The sequence below is a fragment of the Coptis chinensis genome, unplaced genomic scaffold (genome assembly GCF_015680905.1).
Source record: "Coptis chinensis isolate HL-2020 unplaced genomic scaffold, ASM1568090v1 utg2560_pilon_pilon, whole genome shotgun sequence".
In the NCBI taxonomy this organism is placed as follows: domain Eukaryota; kingdom Viridiplantae; phylum Streptophyta; class Magnoliopsida; order Ranunculales; family Ranunculaceae; genus Coptis; species Coptis chinensis.
The window spans coordinates 135,787-155,447 of NW_028238131.1; the positions used below are offsets into that span (position 1 = coordinate 135,787).

The window sequence follows — 19,661 nt, forward strand, 5'->3', positions numbered from 1 at the left end:
CCCTACACCTAATCAAAACTTCTAATAAGAAACCAAATAAATCTCCCTCTTCTACTTCGGTCAGTTTTTCAATCATTTGTTTTATTCTAGATTGAGTGATTATGCTGGGCTTTTACTAACTCAAGAGGCACCTAATCAAAATTTCTAATTAGAAACCAAAGAAATCTTCCTCTCTATTTCGGTCAATTATTTTATTTTTATTTTGTAAAACCCTTACTCAAAAATCCGCATATCAAAAGTGGTTTGTGTAATTGATCATTGAAAAGCTATAATCTCTTGTAGGTTTGTCTTCTTCCTTTAATTTCTATTACTTCCACAATTCCTAAATTCCTAAATTTTAATTAATAAATAATATATTTCATCCCCAATTCGAAATTCTTCAACTTAAATTGGAGATGAGTGGTTGAATGATTGCTTAATAATATACATTGAGAAAAAAAAATTTAAAAACAATAATCATGCAATGCTTTCAGAAAATAGATGTTCGTCATGGACACTTGTAATTTTTTCATTGATTTCAAACTTTTGGAAAACTTTTTTTTTTTTGGATAATGAATGGCATTTTCAATTTTTTTTCGTGTAATGAATTTTGAGTCACTTTTATAATGAGTTGCATGTTATAATTTGCCCACCCTGAAATAAAATATGGCTCCACCACTGCCCCGCTTAAACCCTACGTTGTAAGGAGAAGCACTCACACAAGTTATTCAGGTTTGGTAATCAAGTGAGCGGAGCGAACGTTTTTGGCAAAAAAGGGTATGCGGACAAAAAAGTGTTTGGTTGGTTTCGGTCTGTCTGTCTGTCCTCATCTCTTCCATTCTCTTCGTCCCTCTCTCTTTCCGCTCACGCCCCCATTGCTTAGCAGTATACTAGTGTATTTGGGCATGGGTACTTAAAAAGTGAAAAAATACGAGGCTATTTGCAGCCGCAAGCGCTTGGTGCTACGGTGGAGTGGTGGACCGTCTATTATGGTTGTAAATAAATGCGGCTGTAAATAGCCACTAAACCCCCGCAGCCAAACGAACTGTAAACTGTTTCTCTCAAGAACAAGGAAAAAAAAACGGTTGATCCTAAAAACAATGGAAATGGAGGTTGCAGAGTTGGATGAAGTACTGAAAGTATTGAATTCATGTGTCTCTCGTATCAAATGGAGACTAAAATCTGCAGCTAGGTGTCGGCTTGAAATCGGTACTCTTTCTTTTATCTCTGTTGTTGACTTACTCTATTTTCCTCCATGCAATACCAAAATACATACGTAATTGGCTGTGAAAGGTTTAACTCATTGTAAAGTTTCATTTCTGTTTTGATTAATGATTGTGATGATTCCTTTGGCAGATATTCTGGCCTTGTGTACAGGGCTGAGGCCTGTAGTGATGGTGGACTATGGTGGAAAATTGCCAGAACTGCAAGAACGTCTTTGCACTGTTTTGCAACTTAGTCAAAAGGTATAACTTCGAACAATCTTAAACAACACATACTATTACTTGTAGAATGCTTTTGCGTCTGTCACTCAAGCACAAACATATAATATGTGAAAGATGAAGCTGTCCATGTTAAGCTTGAGTTAATAGTAAAATGTGGTGATTGTTGTGGCATCTCTCTTTGTTTGCCTTTCCCCCTTTACTTTTGTCTCACACTTCGGTACATTCTTAGAAGTTTTATGGCTTTTAGTAATCAGTTTTCAATTTTCAGAAAAAAAAAAGTAAAAAGAATAATAATAAGTTTTCTATTTGTGTTGCTTTATAACTTACCTGCCCGTTATATGAACTCCAAAAAAACTCCACCATGAAAATACAATGAATTAGAAACTGATTTTTGGTGAAGATGTTCTCCTCACAATATAGATCATCCTTAGAAAAAATCAGCACATTTGAAGATGTCTAGACGTATCAAAATTTGCTTACAATGTTATAAGAGTTCATATAAGGTGGAGTTCATATAACGGGCTCGTTATAACTATGAACGTTTCAACTCTACTGTTTTTTCTCTTCAAACCTCCCCTCCCCTGATGTTTTGCTTATTCCAGGAGTCATCAGTTTTAAAGAGTTTAAGAGTAATGGTCATAGAAGACATGATTTACTTGGTGAACGTTGGAGAACTTGTTGAGCATGTTACGTCAAGCCTTAAATCTGAAGCAGAACTGCAGTTTGTTGACCTTGAACAGGATCCTCCGAAGGTCACATTTCTAATAAACCTTTATGACATTGTAATATTATTGTCTTCTTACCAGATAGTCCTTGTTGTCTTTAATTTATGTAACTCTTTTGTCTTCACGGCAGATGATAAGTTGTGCACAACAAAATCCAATAGCAATGCAACTTGAATCACTTCAGAGAATCTTCTCTGCGGCATTTCCCGCTGATGGAACCACCAAAGATTTCTCGCCATGCCCTGTGGAACAGCATGTATCCACTGGTGAGCAGATCAGTTCTCAGTCTTCTACCTTCATTGACCTCGGTAGCTGCTTGCAAGAGAGTTCGCTCACTATTCCGACCCTGAATGGGTAAATCCCCACCCTAATCATGGCAGTAAAACAATATGACTATAAATTTCTTGTTAGTATCATAGTGCCAGAACTTTGGAACTGTTTCGTGTATTTTCCAGGTGGCTTCTTGGCTATCCCGTTGTGTACTTGTTTGGCAAGGACCATATTGCAGACGCCATTTACAATCTATCCACTAAAGATCTTCATCTCTATAAGATATTAATCTGCAGGTTTGGTGATTACTTCTCAAGAACTTAAATGCTGCTCTTTCCATTCATTAAGATTGGGATAAACATACCAACAAAATATCAATTTTTATATCTGCAGAAAAGGTATATCTAGTAAAGGAACTCAGCAAGAAGAATTGATGAGGTGATGTTTCCTCGTTTTAGCATCTGTTCTATGAATTCACATATAAATGTATGCACACTTTTGAGTCTAACTGCATGAATTTTCATTGGCATAGTTCTGTACGCTAGGCCAATCTAAGCAATGCATGTCGAGTCCCTAGTTTGTTATTTATATAATTTGTATTCAAAGTACACAGTGCTCAGTTGCTGACTAAACTCTCACTGGATGCTTGACCAGTTTCTCAGTGCCTTACTGTCTGAGCATGGGAGGGAAGAATGAACCCTGGGCAGAGGCCTTTCTAGCACGCATTCTGACAAAGTTAGAAAGATGCAAGCAAGCATGGAGGGATTTACAGATGGAGGTTACTGAATGCAACCCACAAGCAATTGCCTTGTAGAGATCCTTGGATAAATTGTACTAATGTCATAAATATTGGTTGTGAGACTGTTAATGTTAAAAAATTTGTAAAGCTACAAAGACCAATTTAAGTGTTTTTTTTTTTTAAGAAACTGAGCAATTCAGGCAGGTGAACAGTTTTTGACAAAATTTCATGGCAGAGAATATTCTCCAACACATGAGAAAATATATATATTTGGGCCATGGGCTCTAAGCCCATCAGAAAGAAGAAAATAAACCCTCCAACTCAAGAAGAACCCTAGAAAAAAAATTAAAAAAAAAAAAACAAAGAACCAGAGAGAGAAGAAGAAGAAAAAAAATGGATGCACTAAGAAAGCAATTGGATGTGTTGATGGGAGCGAACAGGAATGGAGACGTGACGGAAGTGAATCGAAAGTATTACGATCGTGACGTGTGTCGTCTCTTCTTAGCTGGTCTATGCCCTCACGACCTTTTCCAATTGACGGTACTATTACTATCTTCAAATTGATTTCAAATCTATTCAATTTATCACTCATGTGTTTGTTTTATGTTTCAATTTTGATGATGTAACAGAAAATGGATATGGGCGCCTGTTCAAAAATCCATTCTTTGCAGCTCAGGAAAGAGTATCCTTTTATTACTCTCTTTGTTTTTCTTATGTATTATGGAATGTGGATAAATTAAATATTTCATCTTTTGATTGGTAGATTTGTGGATGCAAAGAGATTTTTTTTTTTTTTTTTTTTTTTTTTAGATATTTCACAGATACCAAGATGCCAAAGGGAAAGGTGTTCATAGCTATGATAGAGAATTGGAAGATGTCATTGATAGGCTTATTGTAGAGTGTGATAGGAAAATTGCTAGAGCTCTTAAGCGTTTGGAGGAAGCGGATGCGAAAGCTGCTATTGCTATATCTGTTTCCGAGGTTACACAGGTAATTTGTTTAGCATTGTTCAGTGTTACAACTTTTAGATTCCCAATCTATTTTTTAATATGTTTTTTGATACATTGTTTAATTGAAAGTGCAGACACCCGAGCTCCTTGAGTTATCAAAGCAAATCAAGGAAAAATTGAAAGAAGTTGATCGACTTGGTATGTCCCCCACCTATATATATATAATCTATATTCTATATAAGTTCCTTCTTTGTAGAGGTTCTTGTTTTTGTTTTTTACAAGTGAAACACTCTCAAACACCCACAATTTTATTTCACTATTCAGACGAATGGCATGGATGTAAGGTTTTTGTTTTTTACTCTTGAATTATTCCAATTTGCAGATTATGAAGGCGAAACAGATAGTAAGATACGTGCTTTGGAAATGCTGGAAGAGCTCAGAACTAAAAGGGCAGACAAGCAGGTTACTATCTGATTCTTACCTGCTTTAGTTTGACTTGTTTCATTTGAACTTCTGTAGTTTGTTCTTATAAACTTTCCATTCTCCAATGGCAGTCTGTGCTTCTTCTTGATGCATTCAATAAGGATAGAGCTTCGTTACCCCAACCACTATTGAATCCTCCACCATTAGCTCCTCTCCCTGTATATGCGCCTCCAGATCCTCAGACTCAGGAAATGATCAATGAGAAGCTGAAGAAGGCAGAGTTTCTTGGTAAGATTATTTCACTAATGAAAAAAAATTAGTTATACTTATTTGGATTAATATGAACTGTCATAACTTCCGAACTGAATCCGAATTGTCAATTAATCTGTGGAGGCCTCTTTTTGAAAGTGATTAGGCTCAAACCATTGCTCCATGTGTATATTGATGTCTGAGTTTTCTGCTCAACTGACCAAGCTTACAAATATATATGCTTTTAACTAATTTCTTTTGGTTATGATGTTTAGAGTTTTGTGTGGTATATGGTGCACGTTATGTCAAATACTGTCTACTCATTAAACTTACAGATATATGCTTGTAAGTAATTCGTTTTGGTGATGCTGTTCAAAATTTTGTGTGGTGCACTGTGCACATTATGTCAATTATTGTCCTTTTGGCAGGTGAGCAAGGAATGGTGGACGAGGCACAAAAAGCTCTGGAGGAAGCAGAAGCTCTGAAGAAGGTTATAAAATTTTAATTTATGTACATTTTTGGTGTTATGATGAAACTCATTCTCTCTCCTATTTGTCTCACGTAGTTGCCTGTTGTTTTTTCTCCACCCAGTTGGGTGCAAGGCAGGAAGGACTTTTGGACGCATCAAAGTATAGTGCTGCTGATGTCCGCATAGTGAGTACAGTTTATTACAACCATGTTTGCACCAAAGTCACTATGTTTTAGGGATTAATCCTTTCTAATTTCCATTATTATTTTTATGTCACATGAGAATAATGAAAATTAGAAAGGATCAATTCCTACTCACTATGTCTGTTGATTCGGAGTATTCTGTTGCTATTATCTCTGTTTCACAGCCTAGCTGTGAGGTATTTACCAACAGTATTCCTGTGCATTAAACAGACTTGTTGAAGAAAAGAGATTAGCTTCAGATATTCGATGATTATCTCATTTAAGATTTGTTGCTTTTACAGACGGATCAAAAGCTACGTGTATGTGACATTTGTGGAGCATTTTTAAGTGTATACGATAGGTAATGTTCTGCTCTAGTGAAACAATAGTTATGGTTAATTTCCTTAGCTTCTCTGTGGGTCAAAGAAGACTAGTATTTGGGGTTTCAAGTACTTCAGCTTTTGACCAAGCGTATCATACCTCCTTGTCACCAGCAGGCTTTTGGGCCCAGTTTTACGAGGATAACTTTTGCAGCTAAAGAATGTGCGTGTTTTATTTTTTATGTTTGTAGATTACATAAATGTTAGAAGCTTATGGGATGACTGTCACAATGTAGGATATTATTGTGCATATTTGGCTATGAATTGCTATTTTACAGTTGTATTTGAATTTTAGTGACCGCCGTTTGGCCGATCATTTTGGGGGCAAGCTTCATTTGGGTTATATGCAGATCCGTGAGAAGTTGGCAGAACTTCAGGTGAGGATCTTGATTTATTTTTCTTAGCTGTATATTACTTTAGGGGTTCCTTATTTGGCTGAGTTTGACTCCGAATAGTTGGCCATTTTGGCACATTAACCTTTATTGCTCAACTGCGCCGTCTATTGATCGTGATATAATCTTTTAATTATTGAATTTTCCAGGAAGAGAAAGAAGCAGGTCGAAAGGTAGCTCGTTCTGAAGATGATAGAAGGTACTACATTGTAAATTGAAATATTTTATTGCTAATGTCGATAACTTGACGTATCTTTGCTTAATTCTTTTCTTTATAATTTTTCATCTCAGATCAAAAGAGCGCAAGCAAGACCATGAAAGGGCATCGAGCAAGGATCAGGTTCGTGATAGGGATGATCGAGGTGGAAGTCGTGAGCGAAGAAGGGATTTCGATCGTGATCGTAATAGTGAGCGTAGCAGGTACCATGATCGAGACCACGGCTATGATAGGGAGCGGGAAAGAGATCGCTCCAGGAATCATGATTCTAGGAGCCACAGAAGATCACGTTCAAGGTCCAGGGATCGTGGACACAGGTTGGTTTTGGAAACAATTTTGAAAAAGTTTCATGCATGATTTGTGCTATTACCCAACCCCTTTTGGATGTAACATACTTTTTTCCCCTACCAATAAAAGTCTTGTCCAAGAAAAAAAGATTCTAGACTATTTACATAATTTTTTCTCTTTTGGTACAGGCGGTCGGACCGTTACTAGCATCCTTGACTGTACTTGGAGAAAGAGATTGTTGGATGAAGGGAGAAACAAGTGCTTTGAGTATGACTCGGGTTGGATTGATGTAGAATGGCTAATGGATGGAAGAATCTTCATCTCCTTGTAGAAGTTCACTTGGTGCTGGTCTAGAAGTATTCTATGTAGCTTACAATTTAATATGGACAGTTGTTGTACTGGTATTCTGGGAACTGAAATACAGCATCGTCATAGAGACTGCAAATCAATTTCAACAATTATTAGCTTTTTGTTTCATGCTACCGCAGGTCCGCAGTTTGGCATTTCTTGAGGCTTAGTTAGAATGTTAGATATCTAAATTTCGCTCTGAACTGGCATTTGTTTCAGAGTTCATTTACTCTCATGACAAGTGTTCAGTTGATTTCGCTTGTCTGCACGCTAGATTTCTACTGTGTTATTTAAATATTAAGTTATGGTCTTAGCAATCTACTGAATAGAACACTCAGAATGCGAATGGTTTTGGGAAACACATTTTTCCTCCAAATGCAAGACTGTCAACATAGAGAAGTCTTTTTGGCTCTCGTAGCACTTTTGGTCTCCTGGCCGCCACATCTTTTCTGTTGATTTGTTATAAAGATTGCTACGGTTATTGACTTTACAAAACCTATAGGTCCCGGTACACTTTTGGTTTACAAGCACATAAAGAAGTTAATACGGAAAAGAGATTTTGAAAGTATTTCTGTTCACATACCATCATCTTGAATCAAATTTTGAAATGAGAAGAGAGGAAAGAAACTGTCCTGTACCAATTGTAGTGTTCGGCTCTCCATCAGCTGCCTAATGAATTTTGCAACCCCGCATCCATTGCCACCTTTACAGGAGTGACTGACTAGTTACAGAACAATGGCACCTTAAGCTTTAAATCTATATGCATTGTCGGGAACTCTTAACATTATAGTGGTTAGGTCGCGTTTGATTCTGCAAATCCAAATTCGGGGAGAAAAGAAGTCGAACTAGTACAGAAACAATACTGAAACGGATGGTACACTTTACACTAATAACAAGCCAGTTGTTTCCAACTTCAATGTTCTTCTTTTTCAAAGTTTTCACTGGAATATGACGAATAATGATTCATTTTGATCCCTTTTTTATAACTGCTGACAAAGTCTTTGTTATATGCTTACAACAGTTTGAAAAGCACCGCATCTAACTCTTCCCACCTTTATGCACAAAGAAGCTGACTAAGAATTTGGATAAATAACTGGTTACACACAGAATTGGTACAATGAGTTCCCTCTTTACTGCTGGAACTATCTGTGTTGTGAAAGCTCTTGATCTTCAGATTCAGCTTCTCTCATTTTATCCACCACGAGTGTCACCTTTGTTGAAAGCTGGTCACCATGCTCCTCAACATCGTTGATAAATGTAAGCAGTTGTTCTCTGTATGCTGCACATAACCGTTTCTTACGCCGCAGCTCTGTGGTTAGTTCTTGTATTTGTTTATCCTTCTCATCCTATTAACAAAATGCACAAAAATTAGAAAAAAAAAAACACCTCCCATTAAAGGCGTTTATATGGTATGCATTAGAATGTATACATTCTTTTCTCTCTTGTTTCACAGGAAGCATGACAAAATTTGCCAATGACTAACATAAAATCTCACTCACCATTGTATGACGAGACTCGCGAGCAGAAACCACTAGTGGATGATTGTGGTCCTTTACAAATTTCGTCACAAGCCATTTACCAGACTTTTCTATCTTTATCAGAATCATCGCCTTGCAACCTTCCCTATTGCTTGTTCGTGGCTTCCTCATTGTCCCGAATTTTCCCTAATGCTAACACAATGGCCTTCCTTATTACATCCAAGTCGACGAGAAAGGATTCTTCCATCAACCTCTGAACGGCGACATGACATGACACGCATGACGAACCCTACTCCTCTAGCATATTCATCATAGAATGTCTTAGCATGATCTTCTGAATCAAATTCCATACCCTCATATGGTTCTAGAATCACATCTCCTTCACAACCACTACACTCTCCTATAACATAGCTTTCCATTCCAGATCCCTCATCAAGACAAGCTTCTGAATCCACTGCCACAAAGAGTATTAAAAATCTTTTCTTTATGTGATTCTCAAGCAAGGGTAAACCTAATTTCCTGAGTGTTACTGGTTTTACTCTACTCAAAATAACAAAAAGACAGACACTTTATCAAACCTTTGGTGGAACCACTAATCAATTCTACTGCAAAAAACATTTAACACTCATTTTGGGCAATGGGACTAGTAATAAATTTTACAGACAACACTGGAAAAACAAGGTGGGCAACTAATAAACAAGATAAAATATTTCTTAAATGATCATCATTCCATTTATCAAAAAAGAGGAAGCGGAACTTACTTTGTTTCCAGAGAGAGAGAGAGAGAGAGAAACAAGCTTGAGCCTTGAAACCTGAGTGAGTCGTTTCTTTTCGGTGAAATTTCATATATCTGTGATTGTTTAACGTTGCGGCATTTTGCACTATTTGTGATGGTTGTACGCATAGTATCTGAATGAACATTTGAAGCCTGAACTCTAATGACGAAATGGATTTGAGACGAACAATAATTTTTCAGAGGAAGGGGAGAGAAAAATGAATTCACTATATGCATAAGCAGAACTAATTCCAAACCAATTCTTTTATAGGCAATGGAAGAAGAAAACAAGTTCATGGATTAAACAGACGCTAAGCCATCACTAAAGCTCCTTAAACATCTCAAAACTGAAGCCTTGTGATCTCCCTTAACATCCCCTGCTTTTATTTCGAATACACGTTTCACTAAATGCGTATAAAGCCGTTCAAGTTGTGGTACATCATATCCTTCAGTGCATTCCACCAAATGATGCTTGATGGCTTCAACCTGGCTTGAAATCTCTCCATCACTCATTATGTCGTCTTCCTGAGATCTGTTTGCCATGGCATCAACTGATTCATTTCCGGAAATCTGAGGTTGCTCCTCAGTGGCAGGAGAATTTTCTTGCCCTTCCACAACCATGCCATTCGTCTCTGGATATGGTGCTGATTCATTGGATGCTGGCAGTAACTTGTCTTCCACAACTAAACCAAAATTGCCACCTGGAGAATCCACCCACATTTTTTTAATCAGTTACAAGCTACTTACTGACAGAACAACAGAAAAACTAGGAACAAAAGTCACTCTTCACATAGTAAATCATGATACAGAGAGACAATAAGGAAATACCTGCTTGCTCAGCGTCAACATTCTTCTTCCTCCTCAGAGCTTCATAACTTTGACTAAGATTAACTTCTGGCTGAACATTACGAAGTCGAGCACTCGCTCTGGTAACAGTTGCCATTTGAACAACAGGTGTTGGAGGAAAAACAGACCCTTCAGCATCCTCGGGGAGATGGACTGGCCCACCTTGTGCAGCAATCTTGTCACAGAATGCAACCAGTGCAGGGTCCATCTGTGAAAGCATTCCGTGCACCTATAAAAGAAACAAACCAGTTTTCTAAATACAACTAATATATGAAGAGAACAAAATGTCTGAGAAAGCAACCAATGACTAAAGCATGGAGCAACGTACTGCATCTCGCAACTCATAGCCTCTGCTCACAATCCTTGCTCCAGTATAATCATCCCCATTATAAGCCTGAAAGCAAGAGCAAGAAAAACCATCGGAATGATATATTACAAGAGAAAGATTTCAACAGGAGGATAATTTTTTTGATGCCATCTTCATCTCATGTTTCTTAGGGTGAGCAGTTTCCTAGATCCAAGATTAACAATCAGGAACCTCCCAAAAGATTTCCAGTAAAAAAAAACTAAGAATTCCTTAGACAGTGTGTTCAAAGGTCTCTGTATTATGATTATCATTCTTAACAATAAGGCTAACAGCATTGCATGGCATTGCATGTTCGCACCTTAGCATTAGCTAAAATCAGATCAAAATCTTGCAGGAATGCTGAACATGTAATATACTGTCCACAGTCCACACGCTGAAGTAGAGTGGCTATGTCCATAGGGTTTTGGACAATTGAGCGATAGTTTGGTGCATCTTCATCCATGACTGGGTAATGGAAAGCGCTGAACCGTTTATCATATAAAACCCTGTTCAGAGAAATAGAAAGTCAAATAAATATGTGTGCATAGGATAGTTATGCAATTCCAAGAGAAGAGCAGAAGAGGGAAGGTCCAGCACATCAAATGTCAACAATGATTAAAAACTCCATGATGACTTGTTCTGTTATGGCTTGACATTTCCATGAGAAGCCCAGCCAAAGATCATTGGAAAACCATATATTCAAAAGTGCCATGCTATGCATGAGACTATGAGAGTGTGATTTACACGCCTCACAATTCCATGAATAGATTCTTTCAAACAATCAGACAGTAATTGGAAAGTGGAGATGGGAAGGTTAAGGTTATAACTTAATCATTTCTCAGATGTTTCAAGTTTTTGTCAAGAATCATGACAAATAGAATTGTCACATGAGGAGAACATGCATAGATAAATATTGAAAGGAAAAAGAAATTTAGCAAAATCCAGTTATTTCATCCTTCTTGAAGCTATCCCACCAACATGGCAACATAGTGTTTGCGCTACAAGGTCTTTAGGTTACACAGGCACCACAATAGCTTCTAGACAAACATATTAATTCCATGGCTACTTATTTATTTTTGTAGCAATTTATGAAATACTTTTTAGACTACATCTGTTATATAAGCCAGAGCATTTGTAACTAAAAGAACAATAAAATAAAAATAGTTATTATTACATTATTATTATAGCATGATGCATGTGCTCCGCACATGATGTTTAGTAGTTGTTATTTGGTGTAGAAAAAGTGTGTTGCGTTTAAATGACATAATTGTCTTTATTATTATTACAAATTTACTTTAATATTTTGGTTGGGTGTTTTGTAATTTAATCAAATGGATATTATATTCCGTCCAAATAAAATAGTTGAAGAGACCAAGAGTTACATAAAAAAATGTTAAAATACTGTTGCGGGACTGTAGATAACAGCCGCGTTCTTTAAAGTATTTTAGATAGTCACTTTTATTATGACTCTTAGTAATTTAAATTATCTATACATAGGTAAGAATTTTCCTCACCGATTGCATACATCACGGAGACACATTCGCAGACGCCGAAGGGAATGCTGCTCAGCTTCAGCTTTGGCTCTCACTTCTGATGCCTTGGGACCATTGTCAGCCTTTGGTACCTTAGGGAGTTCAGGAAGGGATCTTGATTCTTGGAATTTGCTTGTGGTCTCTTCTGGTAGGATAGAGAAAATAGCTTCAAACAACTTCTCAAAGAACATGGACCTGTCTTCTTTTGATGTTTTTTCCACTTCATAACTGCCAAAGGAAACAGCCTTCCAATAACTTCAATGCAGGATCATCATATTTTAAAAATAGAAAAAAAAAAAACAATAATAATGGTAATAGTAATAATAACAACAACAATAATAATAATAAGTCCCGAATACACAATAAATGCAAAGATCTAAAGTTTGAAAAACCTACATATTACGACGAGTAAATATGGAAGAAATCCCTTCCTCTAGTTCTGTAACAGAAACAGAGGATGTTCCAAGCAATAATATGGGACAGTCAGATGGCAATTCTTCTAAAAGGGTAAGCAGAACCGCCTTAAGCTGCTCGTGCGCCTGGACATTTGATCACAACATTATATTAGCAAACAACTATAACTTTCAAGAATCAGGAACAGAATAGGTGGAAGAAGATAAAATTCAGCATGCACTCACAGTTTCCCACCAAAGCTGGAATTGAGATATATAGAGAATTGAAGGCATGGTTCTCCTCGCTTCGCCAAATATATGTACCAACGCTTCTTCCGGTGTCTTTGCACTAGGATCCGAAAGAAGAGAAGGAAGTCCAAGAGAATGAACAGGAAACTTCTCCAATTCATGTAAAACTGCAGGCCCAACATGGTCCTGATAAACTAAATCAGTAAGTAAACTTAGTTTTGTTTACTCAATAACACGAAGTTCTCTAATTATCAAAAGGAAGATAATTACCAGGCCAACGCTTTCATCACCACAAATCAGAAGTCGAGGCCTATACACAAGAGGAACTGCAGAACCATAGGATAACATGGAAAACTTGCTCACATCTGAAGACGCTGCAAGGATAGGAAAAACTTCAGATATGTGAACCATGACTGCCCGGAGATGTCTTTGCAGAAATGGTGCAACAACTGAAGATAATGGCCTTGAGTGCACAACTGAGCCTCTATGAGCAGCAGGAGTAATTGTTGACATGGCCTCGAGGAAATGATCTTTTGCTACCCTTATTGAGTCAACATCTATCAAAAATTTGTCATCACTAGAGTAAACTTGAGGATATCTCTCACGGAAAGCACGAATGGCAGCTTCTGTGCATAGGGCTTTTAAATCAGCACCACAGTATCCTACACAACTAGCAGCAAGTTCCATCCTTAAGTCCTTTGAAGGGGGTCGCTTCCATTTTCGCGTGTGAATGTCTAGAATTTCAGCTCGTGCATCAAGACCAGGTAAAGGGAAATTGAATTCACGGTCAAATCGTCCAGGTCGACGCAAGGCTCCATCAATGGCATCGATCCTGTTAGTGGCTCCAATCAGAACAACTTGACCGCGAGAGTCGAGACCATCCATCAGAGCAAGTAAAGTTGACACAATGGAATTATGGATTTGTTCTTGCTTACTTGATCTAACAGGAGCAAGGCCATCTATCTCATCAAAGAAGATTATGGATGGTTGATTCCTTTGAGCTTCTTCAAAAAGTAATTTGAGCTGTCTTTCAGCCTCACCAACCCATTTGCTGAGCACATCAGCTCCCTTTCGCATGTAAAAACTGACCTTCTGACCAGCCTTTGATGCAGCACAAGCCAAAGCTCTTGCAATAAGTGTCTTCCCAGTGCCAGGGGGACCACACAGCAAAACACCTCTTGGAGGAGTTATGTGGTATTGTGTGAAAAACTCGGGATACAGTAAGGGGAAAAAAACCATTTCTTTCAAAGCATCAACATACTCTGATAGTCCACCAATATCATCAAAAGTTACAGTTTCATCCACCTGTAAAGGCTGAATATCTGCCCCACCCTTAGAGCTTGGTCCAGCCGTTTGTATTCCAGTTGTCAGAGAAGTAAAAGCATCGCTCTGATGGCCCCAACCGGAAGCAGCAACATTTAGTCCCCATGCTGTTGTACCATGCATGTCTAACCCTCCTAAGAGCCAAGGCTGGCCACTTCTATTTCCACCTCGTGCCCAAGGAACAGCTGGTCCTTGGTCGAGCTCATCCACAAGAAGAGAATCATCAGAATCTTCATCTCTTGTTGAGCGATGCCTCTTATGAACTCGAGAACCACCTCTCCTGACATCCCTGCCACTCTTGTTTCCCATTCTTTGATGTAGGACTCTGCGAGGGGATTGCTGCCTCTGTTTCCCATCCTTCTCTGGTGATACCCTACGCACCTCGGCACGATTTCGAAGGTCATATCTTCTCCTTCCATCCTGTTCCTCCTCACCATCTTCATCATCCCCATCTTCATCGTCCCCATCTTCCTCTTCATCATCGCCGTCCTCTTCTTCCTCCTCGTCCTCACCATCATCTCTTACATCCACCTCAACATCATTCCCATTTTCTATTTCATCTTGGCCAACTTGATCTTCAGAGGTACCCTGATCGTCAACAGATTCTTGATATGACTGTTCTCTTGCCAATGTTTTCGACCGCCGCGGTCGTAGCCCTTCACGACGAGGAAGATATTTGGTCTGAGAAATCTTTTTATGCCTCGGAGATGTTGACATGTCATCCTGACTGACATTAACTTCTAGTTTTCTTCTAGAAGAACGGTACTTGGGTCTCTGCAACAAATCACACACCCTTTAGTCCAATTAGAAAAAAAAAAAACTCACAAGTCACACCTGGGGGAGTATAAAATTTTTACCATTAGGTCATCATCGTTTTCAGTTCCAGAGCTATCAGTGTCATAACCTTCAAGATTTGTTGAAAGCTTCCTCTTTCTGGTAGAACGACGAAGCCCTGCACCAACTGACTGCAGGAAATTATTGAAAAGCTATCACAAACATGAATATGACTGATGACGATCAACCAAGCTAAGTTCAAACACACATATACTACGTATATGCGAGATGATACGTAATAATTCATTTTCCCAATCATCAATACCTTTTTTTTAGGAAAAGAAAAATACAAAAACAAACATTCCTGGAAGATAACAAAACGTACCTACTAGTACATACATTTCTTCTCATTCTCCATATAAAGGATTTTTATTTTTTTTCATCAGTAAAACAATAATATTGTTAATAAAAAAATGTGGGGGGACGTAGTGTGAGTGAGTGAGTCACAATGTGGGGACGTAATGTGAGTGAGTGAGTCACAATCAGACCACACACATACAAGTATTTCAAGAAACGTGATATACGATACTATCCCAACCTACCATGAACCTATCAAACGATGAATCCCTGATAACAAGAAGAACAAATACCCAATTCCATATCATGCTTTTGATGGCATAATCCACTAGCTCAGCAGTACACGCTTTAGCTGCAAACACCATGCAATTATTTTTTAACCAAATACCCCTGCAGCAAGCATGAAGTAGCACTTTCCACAAAAAATTTCCCACCGAAGTAAGGTTACAGATTTTCGATTTCCTAAAGACACCATCTATGCCATGTGTCAGGTCTAAATGAATCCTAAATGGGGGTGAAAGTATCTCCCATACTCTCTTAGAGAAAATACACTCTAAGAAGAGGTGAGAAATGGATCCCTCAGCAGAACAACAAAGAGCGCACCTACTCAATAAGAACTGTCCTCTCTTCTTCACGTTATAAAACATAGGAACGCGACCCCAAATTAAAGACCATATGAAAAAACACAACTTCACGGTACCTTCAGATTCTACACTCTTATACAAGGAAAGTTGGGCAAACCAATATTTATTAACACAATTTTCTTCTTCTCTAATCATTCATACGTCGGCTTAGCTGTAAAAAGCATTCATTTTGCCAAGCCATCTTCTTCTGTAAGGGGTCATCCAATCTTTGATTATCAAGCACTCTAACACTGACACCATCTTTTGCATTTCAAACAAACCACATCAAAAATTCAGGTTCCATGATAAACTGTTGCCTTCTCTAACCACAGGATGATGCACAAGTCCACCTTTGTTATGTGATATGGCATAGAGCTGACTGAAACTCTCTTTAAGAGGGACATCCTTACACCACTTGTCTTCCCAGTCCTAAGACTGAGTTCTTCCTCCATCACCAACCTGGCAACTCAACCCTTCTTCAACATGGGAATGATTTCTCATTATGGCTTTCCACAGCAAGCAGCCATAAGTATTACATGGCTTCTTAGAAAACCAAACAATAGGTTCAATACAATATTTATCCGAAGTGACATCTCTCCAAAGAGCTTGTTCCCTTTCCCCAAATCTCCTATTCATTTAGCTAACAATGCTATATTAACCTCTTTAAAGTCTTTGAAACCCCAACCCACCCATTTCTTTGGGAGTACAACCACCATCCCAGGATATAAGATGATATTTATGTGAGTCAACTACAGTACCCCACATGAAATCTCTCATTATTCTCACCGATGTATTAGCAAAACTTTGCGGGATGACTAGCACCGATAGATAATAAACTGGTAAGTGTGGACCCCCTCTCCTCCCTCCCCCACACAAATATTTCCTCTTCCAAAGAGCAAGTCTTTTTGCAAACCTTTCTATTACTGGAGTGTGGAGTCCATACTAATTTCGCCTTCTATTAACCCCATGACAACACCATTACCAAAATTAACATGCAGACCTGAAACAGCTTCAAAGTTCAAACCACGTGAAAATCTCCTTCAGATTCCATATTTGCTCCTCACAATTGTCAATAAATATTATAGTTTCATCAGCATACTGCGGCAAAGGGATAGGATAACTACCATTTGCCACTTGAATCCTTTTATCAGACCAGCATCCTATGCCTTTAACACCCTCTTTGTACGTACTTCAACCACCAAAACAAACAAAAGAGGTGACATTGGATCACCTTGATGAAGGCCCTTAGAACTGGTGAAGTGTCTATGTAAACACACATTCAATAGGATTGAAAAATGCACACTATAAATGCATGCATCGATCCACCTCCTCCATCTATTCCCAACCCCAAATCTCCTGGAGATGTAGTATAAGAACTTCCACCTCACACCGTCAAAAGCCCTTGCCAAGTCAAGTTTACACACAAATCCAGGGATACCTTCTCTTTTCCTTGAATAGATACAAAGAGTAATAGAAGAAGGTATATCTAAGATCCTCAATGTAGTCCTTTTAGTTGGTGTGAAATGTGGAACCATGGACCATGGTCACCATGAGGTTTGACATCAAAATCCAGACGCCAAATTAGTATGTTGGAGAGGTCTCTACCTATTCATGGTAGATACGACTTTCGTTATCAATAAATTACTTTGCAATCTCAACTCACATAAGGTCTCCAAATTTAAGAAGGTGTCAGAGCAGGCTATTAGCAATCCAGTGTGATTTTTTCGAGTTACTATATCTACTGCTACATCGGACATTTAAAGCCTTGCATCAAAATAGATATGATCCTTGGGTCGCTCCACTTCATTTAGAATTGGTTGCTCCACCCCTAAGTTGTAGGGAGTACAGAGAAACTAACTAGTTATTCGTTGTGTGTACATTTTCTCCGTTGTGTTGGTCTCGGAGGGAAAACCTATTCAGCATTTGATGTTTAAGACAAATATTGATATATTGCACTAATCCACCGATTCGTTGACCAAAAACTGAAAACAAATGAGCATATAATAAAACGGGCATAACATTAGAGTTCGAAGGAGCTGTACATACATTATTAGAAGTGGGGGTCCTCAATACCCGATTCCCAGGCCGCAACATTTTAGCAATCTGAGAAGCAGCAGTTCTACGCTTGATCTTAGCCTTCTTGCTACGCATAATGGTTCTCGGTGTAAGATACATATATTGTCGACCATAAACAGATGGTCGTCTCCTAAGCCTGTCGCTAGTTCGCACAGGCCTACTCCCAGACCCATCAGAACGTTTTGAATCCATGCAAACTGTCGATCAAACATTAAAAAAATCCAAACTTTTTCACAATTTTATAATATTAAGCTATAAATAAAATCTGGGCTTTGTGAATTTCGTGACAATAAGGAAAAGAAACAATGTGCAGTGTTAAATGCAATGGTTATAAAAAGTGGAACAGTGTGTATGATAAGTAATAAGATCATGAAATGTTGAGTAAATGTAAATAAACAAGTATGGGAAAAAAAACTAACCTTAAGCATCCATTATAGAGTGGTAACTGAGGATGTTTGAAGGTGAAGAAGAAAGAGATGAAGAGAGATTTGTGCTGTTTTGAGGACAAGACTGGTGGAGGGAGTTGAGTTGTGCGACTATAACAAGGAGAAAAAGCAGCTCTGCTCTAGTAGAGTTGGGGAAAAGAGGTTGGCACGTGTTTTGGAGGGTGGAGGATATTGACTTGGACTTAGGGCACCAAATGGGTTTGGAGATTGCCGGCCCGGCCCAGGGTATGACTAGTCCATAAAGTATCAGGAAAATATTGTTGATATATTCACAAATTAAAATTTGAGCTTCTAGAGTAATTGGCAATTTGACATAGTATGAGAGCTTTCTATTCAAACTTTTAGTTTAATTTTCGACACCTATACAGTGATGTATTGTATTGTCAAGTTTTATTTGTTATTTTTCGCACAATGTGCGTGTGCGATGTGCGGAACTTTTGTTAATTGAGCATCTGTTTAGTTTTACTTTGTATTTATATTATAGCATCAATTTGTTGTGTGGCACCCTGAGTTTTAGTTGAAATTTCATTAGCACTTTTTTGCCAAACTAGATTTTGTTAATGGAAATGCGTATATTAGGATGGAGTTGTTTCTCATCATTTTTAAAATTTTATATTTTTCATAAGTTTCGATGAACAAAATAATATATTTCAAAAGCCGCAACTTATTTTTCAACAAATATATTTGATGTAAAACCAAAATCTCTATCTCAAATCAATCAAGTTTGTTTTTTTTTTTTTCTCAATAACAAATATTTTTTCATTAATTTCAACAATATGATATGAGACAAGACTATAAATACTTGCGATATATATGCCATTTAATCCTATTGTATCTCCTCAATTCCTTCATATTTGTATGTACAAACAGTGGACGAGAAATGCTATTGCGATTCCATTGAAAATATTATGAGACAGTGTTTTGTTACACTAATAAACTTATAAATATTATATGAAAATGAGGTTGTGGCCTTGTGGGTTCGGAATATATATACAATTTGAATTATCAAATACTACCCCTAAAGTTGGAATTACCAAAATTAAGCTGAGGATAAAAGTTATTTTAGATCGTTAGAGAAAAATAATGACAATAGATACTAAATAGTTGTTAGTTAGCTAATTAATTTAGCTTTAAATTAATTGTTGCAAATGGGAAAATGAGATTCTAAAGTCTGTAATGGGAGCACGAAGCCAATTAATCATTTGATCAAACTCCTCGTTGTGATTTTTTCTCGTTCTCATAAGTAGACGAGTGATATTAAAGTAAAATATTTATTTTATATGTGATTGAATTATTTCATATGAATATTTATATATTATGATGTACATAATTTTTCACAAAAAAATGTATACGTGGTTTGTGTGAGTTGATACTCACGAAAGATGAAT

The 19,661-nt window shown here is 37.7% G+C and overlaps 3 protein-coding genes and 1 pseudogene across 4 annotated transcripts; 2 read left to right on the forward strand and 2 right to left on the reverse strand.

The window, feature by feature from the left end:
- Positions 1-953: 953 nt before the first annotated feature.
- On the forward strand, positions 954-3,345 carry LOC147473420 (uncharacterized). The gene is made up of 7 exons (XM_086587441.1): positions 954-1,188; positions 1,336-1,445; positions 2,027-2,176; positions 2,280-2,503; positions 2,605-2,715; positions 2,813-2,857; positions 3,074-3,345. Exons 1-7 carry the CDS (start codon positions 1,080-1,082, stop codon positions 3,231-3,233), a joined length of 909 nt encoding a protein of 302 aa, XP_086443567.1. The 5' UTR covers positions 954-1,079; the 3' UTR covers positions 3,234-3,345.
- Positions 3,346-3,485: 140 nt separating this feature from the next.
- Positions 3,486-7,190, forward strand: LOC147473421 (U1 snRNP-associated protein usp106-like). Its single transcript, XM_086587440.1, has 13 exons — positions 3,486-3,698; positions 3,788-3,840; positions 3,980-4,148; positions 4,243-4,306; positions 4,491-4,570; positions 4,663-4,819; positions 5,209-5,270; positions 5,372-5,434; positions 5,734-5,792; positions 6,107-6,188; positions 6,353-6,402; positions 6,495-6,737; positions 6,897-7,190. The coding sequence occupies exons 1-13, from the start codon at positions 3,552-3,554 to the stop codon at positions 6,913-6,915; spliced, it is 1,248 nt and encodes a 415-aa protein (XP_086443566.1). The 5' UTR covers positions 3,486-3,551; the 3' UTR covers positions 6,916-7,190.
- Positions 7,191-8,005: 815 nt separating this feature from the next.
- Positions 8,006-9,530, reverse strand: LOC147473422 (uncharacterized; annotated as a pseudogene). Its single transcript, XR_015210450.1, has 3 exons — positions 9,296-9,530; positions 8,556-8,988; positions 8,006-8,402 (listed from the first exon to the last, which is right to left on the reverse strand). The product of XR_015210450.1 is annotated as an uncharacterized LOC147473422 (transcript).
- Positions 9,531-9,555: 25 nt separating this feature from the next.
- LOC147473423 (cell division cycle protein 48-related / CDC48-like protein) lies at positions 9,556-18,383 on the reverse strand. Its single transcript, XM_086587439.1, has 11 exons — positions 18,247-18,383; positions 17,798-18,024; positions 14,855-14,962; positions 12,945-14,771; positions 12,672-12,860; positions 12,430-12,572; positions 12,016-12,261; positions 10,821-11,007; positions 10,484-10,549; positions 10,138-10,384; positions 9,556-10,010 (listed from the first exon to the last, which is right to left on the reverse strand). The coding sequence occupies exons 2-11, from the start codon at positions 18,017-18,019 to the stop codon at positions 9,610-9,612; spliced, it is 3,636 nt and encodes a 1,211-aa protein (XP_086443565.1). The 5' UTR covers positions 18,020-18,024; positions 18,247-18,383; the 3' UTR covers positions 9,556-9,609.
- Positions 18,384-19,661: the final 1,278 nt, after the last annotated feature.